Here is a 17,090-nt window from a genome sequence, read left to right on the forward strand (position 1 = left end):
AAGTAGTAGCTGCCCTGCCCCTGTGCATATCTGCAGCTATTCTATTACCACTGCCACAGAGACAGGCACATGGTAACAGAGACTAACTTTTCCACCCTTTCACCAGGTGAAAACATACTTGAAATTCTGCAGGGGCACCTGTCCTTGGGTCATTTGCCCATCTGCATGCAGCACTCATTTCTCAGGTTTATATGGCACCCGTCGAGCCATTGGGTTTAAGTGTTACCTGGTGAGCCATTTGCCTTAGGGACAAATGCAAGATGCATTTACTACATAATCTCCAGAGCATGTTACACCATCCACCCCTAGGTCCCATAGCTGCAGCAGCCAGGGGCTCTCCCTGTTTCTGCCGCTTTGTTTCTCCAGGGTCACCTGTGGGTTGCCTACCAGTCCTCCTGGTCACATAGGCTGCTCCTGCTTCACTTTCTGATGAGCAGGTTGTGCCAGGAGATGCACAGTCTCCCCCCAACTCACCATCGGGTTCGTCAGACATTTTGGTGTTGGAAGCAGGAGTGACCTGTTGCTGTACATCAGCCTCCAGGGCATGTACTCGCACTTCCAACCTGTCTGTTTTCTGCAAGTCTCAAAACTGTGCTGCTTCATGGGGTTTCTGGTCCATGTTGGCTCGCAGTACAGTGAACAACAACCAGACCCTGTTCAACAGGAAAGTGGCCACCAGGCACCACATACCCAAGGGTAGCCCCATTTCCTCCCCCTCCCAAGGGGCTTTCTGCTTCTTTACCTGCTTGGCATCCTACCTATGATGCCAATTGCCAGGCTCTTTTTTCTGCCCAGAATCCTGCCACGACTATGCCAAATGTAAAGCTACATGACTATGCCAGTTGTCAAGTCTCAGACCTTTCAAACCCATTGTACAGACTGGGTCACAAACCCCTCATGTGCTAGGCTGGGTCACCAAACCCCTCACATGCAGGTCCACACGCTCTAGGTAATTGGGAAAGATCCCGGGAGCTATTGGCAGACAACACGAGCTCAGTCCTCAGCAATGGCAGCAGCAGCTTACAGTTCTGGCAGTGGCGGCGGCCTCGCAGAGGGTCCTGGGGGCCCTGGCTGCAACAGCCTCCAGCAGCAGTAGGAGTAGCCTCCCCATGGCCCCCTGGGGGCATCCCGGGTGTGGAAGGCACCATAGATCAGAGCAACTCATCCTTTATACTTAAGTCCATAACCCAGGACACCTGGGTGCACATGATCAATTAATTACATTAGACAATAACCAAGGAACACCTGGGTGTGTTTGCATATTTACATCAAGTGCTCGGCAAGATTGTGAACATCTGAGGTGCCCTGACCATTTTCCTGTATTTTCCCAACAGTTATTTTCACTGTGACTATAAATTATGGGCATTCCCTTCTGAATCTTGAATATGCTCCTTTATGTAGAGTCCAGCATATAAATGGGAAGTTAGGCTAGAGAAAGGACCCACAATCCATGGCCATTCTGTTTGGTATGACAGACTTTCTCTCAAAATGCTGTAAGTCCTTACTATGAAGTAGCTCCAAGCAGAAGGCTTCTACTCCTTGCTTCAGATTTAAACGTGTGTTAAATAAATGAATGAAATTTCTTAAAATCTGTAGCTAGTTTTTGACACCATTCCCTATTTTCAGCACTGGTTTTATTTTCCCTCATCTGGAAAATTATTTCATTTTCTAAGAAAATAGTTTGGATGCATGATCTTATTTTTCTATCTGTCCTAGAAATTTGATCTTTTGTTAGAATAACTGTTTTATTATTATTGTCCTTATATAATCTCTTTAGATGTGTAGCATAGGTAAGTAATGACAAAGGAGTAAACATGAGGAAGAGAGAGACACAAAGAGAAACCAGAGAGTTGGGGGTAAAAAGAATACAGGAAGCAAGGTATAGAACAAGGAATAGAGATAGAGAGAAGGAAAAATACCACACACGGATTTAGAAAATATATTCACCTACTTTGTATAATGAGTTAATTCACCAGGCTACTTAAAAAATCCTCTTGTGTGTCACAGAACATTAGAAAACTAGCTAAGTTGTGAATGTGTTTACATTGTGCCCTCAAATATCTCACACTTAACGCAGATGGAGCTTAATAAGTTCAAGTGCAAAAGCAAGGGAAAATTATCTAAACCACTTAAAGGGGCATCCTTCATAAAAAGAAACACAGAGAGGGAGCAATAGAGGCAAGGAGGGAGAGAAAATAACAATTAACTTTAGCAAAATAAATTGTTATGTACAGCATTAATTTGCTCATCTGTTCTGTGTTTCTCATTGATAGATAACAAATAATTTGTGAATACATATGCATTATATGTTTTATATTGTACCCTTGAATAGTTCACACATGACAAAGATGGCACTTAATAAGCTTAATAAGCTGGGGGCACATGGGTGGAAATAGAATGGGGGAAGTTGGAAATATCTTGCAATCAGATTAAAGCTTCACTTTGATTAAAAAGATGTAGAGATATAAAATATCAGAGTTGTATTTAAGAAAACGTATTCAGTTAATTGACACAATGAATAAATTTGCTAAGCTTTCTAAAAGGCTAGTTGTAAATTTCACTCATAGAAACTATCCAGAGTGTGAATACCTGTGAATATGCAAAAGTGGTTTTCCATCATTTCTTTGACTACTTCACACTAGACCCAGATAGTCTGCACTACAAGGGCAGAAACAGGGGAAATCTTCCCAACCTAGTAAAAAGCTTCAGTTCTCACTAAGGAGAATTACCTTTGCCTCTTCATAGTGAGAAAGCAAGACAGAAAAAGGAAAGAAGAATAGAAAAGGAGAGGACTGAGGAAATCATATTCAGTTATTCAAAACAAGTGGTTAATGTGATAAGTTTTTGAAAAGTCCATTTCCTTTGCCTTTCACATCCACAGAATATAACTACTTAATGAATAATATTTATTATACATATTATATATTAAATATTTCACATGATCAGAGATAGAATTAATAGGTAGCAGTTCAGGAGTGTGAGACTAAGATGGGGAAGGAGGAAAATACCCAAGCTGATCAAAGTCCAACTTTCATGAAAAATAAATCCTGAATGCCTATTCAGTGGGGAGAGAAAGCAAAGGGAAAGAAAACGAGAGAAAGAAATAGCGATGGACGCACAGGAGAGAGAGAGAGAGAGAGACTCCAAAGTCGTATATGAGATCCTTTGCTAAATTAAAAATAAGCCTACTTGTATTTTATTCACATAAACAAGATGGGATGTGAATACACACATAGTATGGGTTGTATATTGAATGTTAGATGACCAGATGGTGCTTCCTAGGCTTAGGTACAAGGGAGTGGATAAAATAAGAAGGTGGGAAATTGCCTCATTCTGGAATCCTGCCCAAATCAAATGTGGGTAGAGGGAGAGAGGTGACAAATAAGAAGCTCTGATAAGAGAGGTATTAGAGTGGTCACATCGCATGGGTCTTTGGGGGACATTAGGGAGAATTTGGCTTTTACTCTGAGAGATGGTCAACCATCAGAAGGTCTTGAACAGAACAGAGACAGGATCTGACTTACATTTTAATAGGATCGTTTTTGGCTGCTGTGCTAAGAATGCATTGAAGAGGGGGCAAGAGCAGAAGCAGAGACCAATTAGGAAGCTATTACAGCACTCTAGGTGAAAGATAATGGTGGCTTAGATTAGGGTGGTAGCAGTAGAGGTGGTGAGAAATGGTCAAATTATGGATATATTTTGAAGGAAGAACTGGAGGAATTTGCTACTTGATTGATTTATTGGCTCTGTGTGTGTGTGTGTGTGTGTGTGTGTGTGTGTGTGTGTGTGCGTGTGTGCCCCTGCGCGTGCGTATATGAGAGAAAGTGTGTATGAGAAAGAGAGTGTGTTGATGATGTTAAGGATTTTGAAGATTTTGATTTTGGCCTTGTAGCCTGAGAGCTATCATTTGTTAAGAGGGTAAACTATTTCAGGAGCCGGTTTGGAGGGGTATGAGGCAGGGGGAGAGTAAAAGCCAAGATTTGGACATCCTGGGTCAAGATGCCTATTACGTTCCCAAGCGGTAATATCTAATAGGTAGTTGAATATATAAATCTAGATTTGAGTAGGAAACCGTAGGGCTGCTGTAACAAAGTACCACGAACTGGGCAGCTTAAAAAAATAGACATTTATTGTCTCACATTTCTGGAGGCTGGAGGTCTTAGATCAAGGCATCAGCAGGGTTGCTTCCTTCTGGAGGCTCTAAGGGAGAATCATTCCAATGCCTCTTCTGGCTTCTGGGGTGACCAGCAATCCTTGCTGCTCTTTGGCTTGTGGATTTATCGCTCCAATGTCTGCCACTGCGTGGTGTTTTTCTGTGTGTCTCTCTCCTCTTATAAGAATACCAGTCATGTCAGATTTTAAGTCCACCTTACTCCAGTATGGCCTTATCGTAACTAACTACAAAGGGTCTTCAAAGAATTCATGGAAGGATTCATATTGTCTTCCAATTCTCTTTTACGTGAACTTTTTGAAGTACCTTCCTATATCTGCAACAACCCTATAATAAGGCCACATTCTGAGGTACCAGGGGTAAGGACTCCACCATATCCTTTGAGGGAACACAACTCAACCCATAAGAAGTAGGAAGGCCGGGCAGAAAATATATATACATTGAGGAGTCGTAGCGTTTAAGATATTAAAGACACAGGCTGGATGAGAGTGCCAAGGCATGAGTGAGACAGAACAAAGTACAAGTACTGAGTCTTGACATCCTCCAATGTTTAGAGATTAAAAGGAACCAGCAAATAAGACTGAGAAGAAATGGTCAGTGAGGTAGGAGGGAAACCAGAAGAGCATCACTTTGTGGAAATTCTGTGGAGAGTAATTTCAGGAGGACGGGAGACTCAGCTGTGCCAAATGCTGCTGACAAATCCAGAAACACTGAGAACTGACTATTGGATTTAACAACATGGGGTAATAGTTAGTGCCCACCTGACAAGGCCGTTGGGAGGATACAAAGTTAATACTTCAGAAACCCTCAGAAAATTGTTTGTCACATGTTAAGAGCTCAATAGGTTTTCACTCTTATTTTGGAAGTGTGGTAATGTAAATCAGCCTACATTTTACTGTGTGAGCTTTTGGTTCTAACCAGATAAGTCTATTAGAACAGCAGAGCATAGTGGTTAAAAAGCGTGAACTGTGGAGCCAACCTATCTGGGCTCAAATCTGGGCCCCACTGCTTACTCGCTGGGTAACCTTCTGCAAGTTGCCTAATCTCTCTTTGCCTCAGTTTTTTGACCTATAAAATGAGACTAACAATAGTACCTACCTCGTGGGGTTGATGTAAGGGTTCAATATTTTAATAATGCTGAAGTGCTAGATGAGTGCCTATCCCATAGCAAGTGTTGTAGAAGAGATTGCTATTTCTTATTTAAATGAGAATATTCATTTATTTGAATTAACTTGTGTCAAAATTGCTTTGAGCAAGCTGTATTGAAACACTGTTAGCATATTTTTCACAAACAAAACCACACCGTTTCATAATTACTAAACAGTTCTGGTTACATGGACTTGGAAAGTGCTGGGATGTCTTACGTTGAATGTAAGACGAAGGAGCTCTGTGAACTGCATGATTTAGCAATGTTTATGTAGCTTCATACCGCCTAATTTCACTTCTCTCCAGGAGAATATGTCGTCATGACAACACACTTCCATCTCAAACGGAAAATTGGCTACTTTGTGATCCAGACCTACTTGCCATGTATCATGACTGTTATTCTGTCACAAGTGTCTTTCTGGCTCAACAGAGAGTCTGTCCCTGCCCGCACGGTTTTTGGTGAGTGTTGCTTTATTGAGAACGGGGGAGGGACATGTGCGAAGTCTTACCACTGGCGGGTAAAGCAGAGGTGAGAAAGGTGGAAGAGCCGCTTCTGCAGATAATGGGAACAACACGTGAGCCCAGCAGTAGTGACCGAGTCAGCAAATGCTGGAGTCTCGGGCAGGTGGATTCTTAACAGGGAAGTGAGAATAGGAAGAGTGCTGAACTAGTCAGGTTACTGAAAGTCCTTCTGTCTCCCTGATGTTTGCCCCAGAAGCTCGAGAGGGACTGAGCCTTCAGTGAAAAAAGAGAATTTATTTTGTTATACATATATATTTATTTTTGATTTCTCTTTATTTCCTGACTTTGTTGGGTGTCATCTGTGTCCGATGCTGGCGATGTTTTCTGATACCCTGGATTAGAATAACATTTCCTTATTTAAAAAGAACTTTGATTTAATCATTCCACAATGCGTACTTATAACATCACACTGTAACCATAGCGTACACAATTGTTTGTCAAGCAAAAATAAAATAGAATAAAAAATAAATGAATTAGTGTAAAGTGTTTAAAAAATAAAAACAATTTTTTTCTATTTGTAAAATAAGTTGTTTATTTCATATTGTGCTCTTGCTAAAACTGATATTTAACTACAGACTCTTGCCACTGACTTAATGGGTTGATAATTTCGATACATTCTGCAAAATCATGGCTGTTCTATTGACCTCTTATTTCAAGAATGATTTTTGCCATAAGTCAGCTTTCTTTTTATCTGATGTAAACTGTCTTCATGTCTGTTCTGAAAATGTTCTGTTTCAATCACTGTCCTGTGGTGAAAGAATTCAACAGGAACTTGGGGGAGGGGGGACAATCAGGGAAATGCAAGTCAAAACCACAGTGAGATTTCATCTCAACCCCAGTTAGAATGGCTATTGTCAAAAAGACAAAAAACAAATGCTGGTGAGGATGCAGAGAAAAGAGAACTCTTACACACTGTTAGTGGGAATGTAAATTAGTACAGCAATTATGGAAAATACAGTATGGAGGTTCCTCAAAAATCTACAAATAGAATTACCATATGATCCAGCAATCCTACTGCTGGGTATTTATTCAAATGAAAGGAAATTTGTATACCAAAAGGATATCTGCACTCCCATGTTCATTACATCACTATTCACTATAACCAAGATATGCAACCAACCTAGGTGTCCATAGACAAATGAATGGATAAAGAAAGTGTGGTATATATACACAATGGAATACTATTCAGCCATGAAGAAGGATGAAATCCTGGCATTTGTATAACATGGATGAGCTTGGAGAAAATTATGTTAAGTGAAATAAGCCACGCACAGAAAGAGAAATACCACATGTTCTCACTCACATGTAAAAGAAGGATATAGAGAGAGTGGTTAATGGACACCAACTTCCAGCTAGATGGGAGGAATAAGTTCTAGTTGTACTTAGGTGTCTAGTAGTAGTAGGTGTCTACAATTAACAATAATTTATTGTGTATTTTCTCAGATGGCTATAAGAGAGGAGTTCAAATGTTCTCAAACACAAAGAGAAGAATTTAGTGCACAGACTGGAGAAGGTAAAGAGTAAGAAACCAAACTGACAGCAGAGAAGTGGATTTAGGGCTTTTTAAAGACCCATTGTTTTTCTATGAGCATCTGACTTTGCTGCTTCTCCTCTAGCCTTTTTGAAAATAGTATGGATTTTTTGCTATTTAGTAAAGGCTGCACAGTTTGAAGGATTTTTCAGTAGTACCTACAACTGGAGGAAGTTTTTTCAATATGAGTTTGCTGATGTCTAAAGAGGTAGAAATATAACAACCACAATTATTTGAAGTTGATACAACAAGCAAACAGAAAGGACATTGTTGGGGGGAGGGGGGGAGGGAGAAGGGAGGGAGGTTTTGGTGATGGGGAGCAATAATCAGCTACAATGTATATCGACAAAATAAAATTAAAAAAAATAAAAAATAAAAAATAAAAATAAAAATAAAAATAAAAATAAATAAAAAAAAAAAACAAAATAAAGAGGTAGAAAGAGGTCTGCATATCATTAGCACTTTTCCCTCAGAGACTTTAAGCATAAAAAACATTTTCTGCCTGTTTTCCAGTGTAAGATTTTCTAGGACATAAATATTAATTCCTTTAAGCTACTAAACTGACTCCATGGCAATGGAAGCATATACTTGGGTGTACTGGGTACCCACACAGAAGGCATTCCTACTAATATCCTGAAGCTGTACTTTGTAGTTAAACAAATAGTAAATGATGTTTCAGAAAGAATCAGCATTTTAGATCAGGTATAAGAGGAGGCAATAGTGGAGTGAAAGAGTGACTTGTAAAGTAGGAAAAATAAACAGTCATAAAGGTGTGATATCATGGAAGTCAAGAGAGGAAGGAAAGTATTTCAAGAAGCAGGAAATAATCATCTGGGGTGAATTCCACTGTGAGTTTAAGTAAGATGCAGACAGAAACTGTGGGATATGGTGATATACTTGGTTGTTAATGATCTTGAAAACAATAGTTCTAGTGAAGTGAAGAGAGCAGAAGCTATATGGGAGTGGGTTAAAATGCCCATTTTTAGAAATATAATGAATTAGATACCCTGAAAAACTTCCCTCTACAAAATCATAGAAAAGCTAGATAAAACATAAGAAAAAAACCCCAACATTATTTAAATATCTGAGCTCATAAGAAATTAAAGGAGATATTCAGGGGCCAAAATGGAAGAAGAAACTGAAAACTGGAGTGTTAATCACATAAACTGATAATGTTGTAGTAGGAAGATGGGCAGATAGACTAACAAAAAGTTTAAAATTTTAAAGTTACACAAGGAAGGCATTGAGAGCCTGAGTGAAGTTAAGGGTTAGAACTAAGATTGTGGAAGGCTAATAATCGCCCCCACAGATATCCATGTCCTAGACCCTGGAACCTCTGAACGTGACCTTATATGACAAAAATATCTTTGCATATGTGATTAAGTTAAAGATCTTGAGATGGGGAGATTATCCTGTATTATCTGGATAGGCCCCAAATGCCATTACAAGTATCTTTATAAGAGTAAAGCAGAGAGAGATTTTACTACAGACAAGAAAGCAGTATGATGGTGGAAACAGATGAGACTTGAAGATGCTTTGCTGTTGGCTTTGAAGAGGAAGAAGGGGCCCATGAGGGAAGGAATCCAAGTTCCAGCTTTAGAAACTAGAAAAGCATTGTATTCTCTCTCTAGAGTCTCCAGAAAGGAAGCCCTGCTGACTACTTGACCTTAGCCCAGTGAAACTGATTTCAGACTTCTGGTGTCCAGAACCATAAGAATACATTTTGTTGTTTTAAACCACTTGATTTGTTACATAAGCCGTAGGAAATCAATACAGGCACACTTCCCATAAATCCAATACCATTGAAGAGTTATGCCCTCAACACAAGAGAACACAAGAAAAACACACTTATCAGTGCAAGGAGACAATATGTTTATTATCGGTGCAGGGAGACAGCATGTTTATTTTAGTCTGGGCTCTGTGTAAAATACAAGATTTGAGAATTCTTTTTTATTTCTTCTTTTTTGGTGGCCAGCTAGTACGGGGATCTGAACGTGTGACCTTGGTATTATAAGGCCACATTCTAACCAACTGAGCTAATGAGCTGAGAATTTCTTTTTTAATTCAAACTTGGCTTCACATTAATTTAGAATTCATATTTATATTAACTGCATTAGTGTGTAAACTTCCAAGTTAAAATGTTAATTTAAAAAGCGATTGCAGAATTTTTATCTAAAATCTAAGAGCCAAGAATAGCCAATATGCTCCTAAAGAAGAACGAAATGGAAAGACTTGCTCCACAAGATGTCAAAAATGATTAAAAAGCTACAGCAATTAAGACAGTGTGTTATGGGCATAAGGAAAATAAAAATAAACAAACAAAACACTATAGAGAGCCTAAAAGTAGACCCGCATATATGTAAATTTGATTTATGACAAAGATGGCACTGCAGGGTATTAACTGGAGATTGGTCATTAACTTATATAAAAGTTAAAAGTATGATATTCTTAGAAGAAAATATAAGAAAATATTTTTGCAACCTTTGGCAGAGCAAAAATTCCTTAGTGCACAAAAAAGTAATAACAGTAAAGAAAACAAACTAATAAATTGGACCTCATCAAAATCAAAAAGTTCCACTATTCAAAAGGTGACATTAAGAAAATGAAATGACAAGCCATAGACTGGGATAAAGCATTTTATGTTACAGATTTTGCTAAAGGATTTGTATTCCAAAAATATAAAGAGTACCTACAATTCACTAATAAAAAGACAAGGAATCCAATTTTAAAAATGGGCAAAAGACGTGAACAGATATTTCACCAAATAATATACACAAATGCCCATAAGCACTTGAAAAGATGCTTCACATCAGTTTTTATCAGGGAAGCATAAACTGAAACCTCACGGAAACATCACTTTAAACACTAGAATGGCTAAAATTAAAAAGACTGACATTATCAGGTACTGGTGAGCTGGAGGAGCAATTGTAACTACCCTACACTGCTGAAAGGGATGTAAAATGATACAACCTCTTTTGAAAACGAGTTTGACTGCTTCTTACAAAGTTAAAAAGACATTTACCCTATAATCTAGGTATTCCACTCCTCGATATACATCCAAGTGAAATGAAAATATAAGTTTAAACAAGACTTATACAAGAATGTTCATAACATCTTTATTCATAAAAGCCCCAAACTGGAAAACATCCAAATGTACGTACATGGAGAAGTGAATGCATGAATGTATTGTGATATATTCAAAAAACATATTAACAGCTATCAATTCACATAACAGTACAGATGAATCTCAAAAATTATATCAAGCTAAAGAATCCAGGCACACAGTAGTACAGAATATATGACTTTATTTATTTAAAATTCTAAAACAAGCAAAGCTAAGCTATATTGTTAGAGATCAAAACAATGGCTTCTTCTGGGGTGGTGGATTGACTAAAAATGGGCATGAGAGAACTTGCTGGGGTGCTGGAAATGTTACATCTTGATTGGGATAGTAGTTACACAATTGTATACATTTGCCCAAACACTTTAAAATGTACAAACTTGAAGGTGTATTAAAAAAAGATGTGTTAAAAAAGAATAAAAATAATAAATATATGAATAATGATAAATGAGTATTTGATGTAAGTAATAACAGTGGCTTATTGGGTAAATAATAAATTTAGAATAAAATATTAGACCATAGTGTAATCTATATAAATTGAGATAGGAATACATGGAGATATAATGTTCTTGGGACTTTTGTTATCAGGTAGGATTGTAAAAGTACCAATTAATATTAAATTTTCATAAGTCAAGGATGCATGCTGACTGAAACTCATATATCTGCTCGGAATGTTAAATGGTATGAGCAATCACTTTAGAATACAGTTGACAGTATCATATAAAGTTAAACATATGCTTACCATATAATCTTGCAGTTATATCCCTAGGTATTTACCGAGAGAAATGAAAGCATATGCTCATACAAAGACTTGTATGTAAATTGTCGCAGCATATTTATTTATAATAGTCAAACATCGGCAACAATCCAGATGTTCAATAATAGGTATTCACCTATTGTCAAAGAAATTATATTATAAACAAACTATGTTAAACAAATTATGACAAACAAATTATGTCATATCATTACAATGGAATACTACTCTAAAATTAACAAGAACAGATTAAAGATAGATGCGATGACGTGAGTGAACCTACAAATATTATGCTGAGTGAAGGAATCCAGACACAATTCAATACATACGATATGATATTTACGTGAAACTCTAAGGGAAAAATATCTAATCCATAGTGAAAGCAAGCAGATCAGTGGTTAACTGAGACCAAGGAGAGGATGGTATGGGCACAAAGGAACCTTTAGGGTTATGGAAGTATTCTATAGATAATACCTATGAGAAAGGGCGCAGAAGGGTGTGAACAGATGTAGAAGTATCAAAGGAGCACAGGATACCCCAAGACTGTGATCTTGTAATGGTGTAAGGAGTATTAGAGATCAAAGAAAATACGGACCCCACTTCTTAAGCTCCTGATTCTGAATTATCAGTTACTTTTTGAGAACAGAAACAGTGTACTCAAGAGGAGGGCCAGGTTTCAGTTAAGACCAAAAGGGGGACACGCATTCAGAGAACAGGCTGAGAATACAGGTGAATTTGCCAGTCATAGAGAAGCAGAGTTGGACACTTGGAAGGGTTTGGGAGAAAGAGTTTCTAAAGAAGATATGAGGGATAGGGTCAGATTTAGCAATGCACTTCGTAAAACAGGATTGAGCCTGACAGACAATTAATTAACAAATAGCCTCGCCATTGTGGGGGTGTCTGAGGTACACAGGTGTATGGAGCATAATTAATTCTGGTTACCTCCCAGGGAGAGTATGGGTGCTCATTTCGAATGCTGTGGTCTAAAATGTTTTAGATTTTGTATCCCGAGGGCCTAACTCTGTGTAAGGCACAGAATAGACAGTTGTAATGTTGGAGTAAAGAAGACATTAAAAACTATATTATTGACGATAATAACGATATTGTTACTATAAGAAAAGTACATTATTAACTCTGATGGGAGCAATTGTGATGCAGTGTCAAGGGCTATTGTTTGGGTCCAGGGATTAAAGTCATTTGACACACACATGGTTTGGTAGGATAGACAAGTAAGTGTGCTAGAAATACTCAAAGGCAGCAATGAGGGGCAGTCAGTTCTGCCTGAACCTTTCAAGAAAGGCTTTCTAGAAGAGTCATAAATGAGAAGCACTAGGTGACAGGCTGGATCTCTTAAAATGCTGAGAATCTTTTTGTCCATCCATGAAGTGTACCAAATTCTTGATTGAGGGTCTAACAGCTCTGACTACGGAAGAGCTCTCCATAAGATATGACAGTTCTAATTAAGCACTAGAGATAGAGCTCTCTAAATCCTATTGAGATATGGTACAGAAACACTGTGTTGCAGTGTAGTTCTCTCCATCTAAGCACTAGCACGCTACTATTAATATGCCAGTGTGGACGACTGCATTTGCTGATAACCATAAATGAGGTAGCTTGTTTCTCCCATCAGTCATTCCTTGTTTGATATGATCTGAGTATTACTGAGCCTTGAGTCCATTCTCAGAGCATACCAGGTTACACATTCAGTTAATTTGTTAATAGATATATGTGGCCGATTCCTGACATGGCTTAAAATGTGTTTTTGCTATTTAGCCTTAATGTTGCTGCCTAGTTTGTACTGGAATTGTACTGAAATTGTACTGGATTTCCAGTCTTTTCCAGTCTGGATTTGTATTTATATAGCAAATGTATAAGTAAGATACTCAAGGGAGCAACATAGGAGAGGAAGCCCCCAAATTAACTCTACCCAGAGAGTCAGCCATATGTGCTGTAGCCTTTGGGGCTTCAACTCCTATCTTATCAGCAAATGCAGTTGTCCTCTCTGGCACACTCACAGTAGTGTGCTGGTGCTTAGATGGAGGGAACATCGTCTGAATCTCATGAGCTTGGGTCAAGGAGGGCACGGAATGAAGTCCTAATGGGATGTGAGATGCTACGTAGAAAAGCATCGCATTCCACATCCTTTTCAGCATGCCCACACTTAGAAAGAGTTCGTGACGTTTTCCCTTTCTTCAAGTCTGTATGACTTTGGGTACAGAAACTACCTTATCAAAATCGGATAGAGACTGTAGGGAATATTCACAAATGGGGAGAATGGAAGCACAAAAAGACTATGGAAAGTGCCCAAGATACAAGCAAGTAGGTGAAAACCCTACTGAACTCAGACCACTTCCTGAATCTTGGGCTCAGTTCTGGGCTGTTCAGAAAAAAACCTACCAGGATGGGGGATGATGAAGCTGTATAAAAGAAGGAGTTCATGAGGAGAAAATAAATCTCCATTCTCATTCTGGAGATGAAGAGATTCACGAGGAACCCTAATAGCCACCTTTTCAAGTCTCTGAAAGCCTGTCCTGGAGAGGAAGGAGCAGATTGTTTTCTTCCTGTGTGGCCATGAAAGGAACTCTGAGGTCAGTGGGCTGGTAGTTAGAAAAAGGCAGGTTTTGGCTTATAAGGCAGGTGCTCCTCATTTAAAAGCTCTCTCACAATGAAATGAGCTACTAACTCTTCAGTAGAATGTTTAAGCAGAGGTTAGAGGACAACTGTTAGAAGTACTGTACTACAGATTCCTCTTCCTATACCCATTGGGATGGGGTGGTTACTAGGTGGACCCATCCAGCTTTGACATATTCTGTTTTTAACTTTATTTTTAACTTTTTTTAATTGAAAAAACAATTGTATGTATTTATGGAGTACAGAGTAATATTTTGATACATGTATGCACTGTGTGATGATCAAATCAGGATAATTAGCATATCCATCACCACAAACATTTATCATTTCTTTATGATGAGAACATTTGAACTCCTTTTCTAACCATTTGAAAATATACAATAAGTTATTGTTAATTATAGACACCTAGCACTACTATAAGATATTAAAATTTATTCTTCCTACCTAGATGTAAGTTTATATCCATTAACCAACCTCTCCTTATACCCTCTGCCCCCTACCTTTCGCAGCTTCTAGTAACCTTAATTCTATTTTCTACTTCTATGAGCTCACATTTTCTAGTGGCCACATATGAGTGAGAACGTGCAGTATTTATCTTTCTGTGCTGGACTTATTTCACTTAAAATAATTTATTTTCAGGCTCATCCATGTTGCCACAAGTGACGGAATCTCATTGTTTTTTATGGCTGAGTAGTATTCCATTCTGTATATATACCACATTTTCTTTATCCTTTCATCTGTTGATGGACACAGGTTGATTTTATATCTTGGCTATTGTGAATAGTGCTTCAGGAAACATGGGAGTGCAGGTAACTCTTTGGTATACTGATTTCCTTTCCCTTGGATAAATACCTAGTGAGTGGGAGTACCAAATCATATGATAGTTCTATTTTTAGTTTTTTTGAGAAAACTTCATATTGTTTTCCATAATGGTTGTACTAATTTATGTTCCCACCAACAGAGTGTATAAGAGTTCCCTTTTCTCTGCATCCTTGCCAGCATTTGTTGTTTTTTTGTCTTTTTGATAATAATCATTCTAACTGAAGTAAGATGATATCTCATGTGGTTTTGATGTGTATTTCCCTCATGATTACTGATGCTTGGCATTTTTTTACATATCTGTTGGCCATTCATATGTCTTCTTTTGAGAAATGTCTATTTAAGCCATTTGCCCATTTTTAAAATCAAATTACCTGTTTGTTTTTTGGGGTTTTTTTGCTGTTGAGTTGTTTGTGTTTCTCATATATTTTGAATATTAGCTCCTTGTTAGATGCATAGTTTGCAAATACTTTCTCCCATTTTGTAGGTTGTCTCCTCTTTTTGTTGATTGTGTCCTTTGCTGTGCAGATGCTTTTTAGTTTGATGTAATCCCATATGTCTATTTTTGATTTTGTTGCCTGTGCGTTAGAAGTCTTCTCTGTAAAACTTTAGCCCAGACCAATGTTTTGGAGTGCTTTCCCTAAGTTTTCTTCTAGTAGTTTTATAGTTTCAGGTCTTACATTTAGGTCTTTAATCCATTTTGAGTTGATTTTTGTATATGGTGAGAGAAAGGGGTTTAGTTTCATTCTTCTGCATGTGGATATCCAGTTTTTTCAGCAGCATTTATTGAAGAGGCTGTCCTTTCCCCAATGTATTGCTCTTGATGCCTTTGTCAAAAATCAGTTGGCTGTAGATATGTGAATTAATTTCTAGGCTCTCTATTCTGTTCCATTGGTCTGTGTGTCTGTTTTTATGCCAGTACCATGATGTTTTGGTTACTATAGCTTTGTAGTATATTTTGAAGTCAAGTAGTGTGATGCCTCCTGCTTTGTTCTTTTTGCTCAGGATTGCTTTAGCTACTTGGGGTCTTTTGTGGTTCTATATGAATTTTAGTTTTTTTTTAATTTCTGTGTTTTTTTTTTTACAGGAGCCATTTTGAGTGGGGTAAAGTTCCTTCTTTCAAGTAGTAAGTTGATCTCATCAAATACTCTCTCAATGTCTTCCAGTTGCAACTGGTTCTCATCTTTTCTTTACACCGGTGTCACCACTGTTCTCACCATGACCACCTTGAGTATCAGTGCCAGAAACTCCTTACCTAAAGTGGCATATGCGACGGCCATGGACTGGTTCATAGCTATCTGTTATGCCTTTGTATTTTCTGCACTGATTGAATTTGCCACTATCAACTACTTCACCAAGCGGAGTTGGGCTTGGGAAGGCAAGAAGGTGCCAGAAGCTCTGGAGATGAAGGTGAGATATAGCAAAAGAGGGGCTGGGAAGCACTCCCTGCGAGAACTGTATTGGAACCAGGAGTGGGCAGCCTATAGCCTGCATGAACTGGACAGGGCTGTGGGCTATTCACTGGGGTCATCAATCCAATTCTCAACTGGAGTGCTTCTTGGCAATCTGGAGTATTGGGTGGGGGAAGGGAAAGAGGGAAGGTATCATGGAGGGTTGATGTCTTGTGGTGAGGGATCAAATCCAACTTTGATGCTGCAAGACTCAAGGAGAACCCATTGGCACATACAAAGTCACCCAGAGACCTAGGCTCTATCTTCAACACAGAGAACAATCTTTAGGGTAACCTGTGCCCTTCAATTTCCTTTACACTCATATTACCGTCAAACCAAAGTGATCATTATTTCTTCTGTGTCTTTACTTATTTTGTATTCTCTACCTGGAATGCTATTTTCTTTTCTCCCTGCCTGGTGAACACCTACTCATACTTCAAGATCCAACTGAAATGCTACTTTCTTCATACAGCCTTTCTGGAATCACGCAGACAAACTTAGCTTTTTGAGGGAGGGTGCTTCTGATATTAAAATAATTTATTTGTATTCGAGTTATTTGTCTGTCTCCTCACTAGACTATAAAAATCTTGAGGGCAGGGGCTTATCTGCATCATATTTCTAACTAGCCAGCATCCTTGCATAGCATCTGATTCATAGTAGAAGCTGAATAAATGTTGGTTGAATTAGTGGATCAATGGAAAGGAAGAAAAAAAAAAACAAATCAAGAAACCAACTAGATTAGTAGTTGCAAAACATAAATACGGTGAAATCAAGGTTGCTGTCCCTGGCTGTTTCAAACGAGTTCAGGTCTCTAGACCTAGATGAGGATTATTTAAAGATGCTAAAAAGAACTGGCATATGTGATCCCAGAACCATTCCAGTACTCTTCAAAGAAGCATGCACAAGAGAAATAGTAATGATAACTTTTCGAACTGGCGAAAAAT

At 38.3% G+C, this 17,090-nt stretch overlaps 1 protein-coding gene across 1 annotated transcript in view; it reads left to right on the plus strand.

The window, feature by feature from the left end:
• The window catches only part of LOC134368539 (gamma-aminobutyric acid receptor subunit alpha-3-like), a 217,567-nt gene extending 200,912 nt beyond the window's left edge, over positions 1 to 16,655 (plus strand). Inside the window, exons 5-7 of the mRNA XM_063084975.1 lie at positions 5,624 to 5,774; positions 15,892 to 16,105; positions 16,638 to 16,655. Coding sequence (XP_062941045.1) covers positions 5,624 to 5,774; positions 15,892 to 16,105; positions 16,638 to 16,655 — 383 coding nt within the window. The remainder of the gene's footprint in view (positions 1 to 5,623; positions 5,775 to 15,891; positions 16,106 to 16,637) is intronic.
• The last annotated feature ends 435 nt before the right edge of the window (positions 16,656 to 17,090 follow it).

Source organism: Cynocephalus volans, chromosome X (assembly GCF_027409185.1).
Source record: "Cynocephalus volans isolate mCynVol1 chromosome X, mCynVol1.pri, whole genome shotgun sequence".
In the NCBI taxonomy this organism is placed as follows: domain Eukaryota; kingdom Metazoa; phylum Chordata; class Mammalia; order Dermoptera; family Cynocephalidae; genus Cynocephalus; species Cynocephalus volans.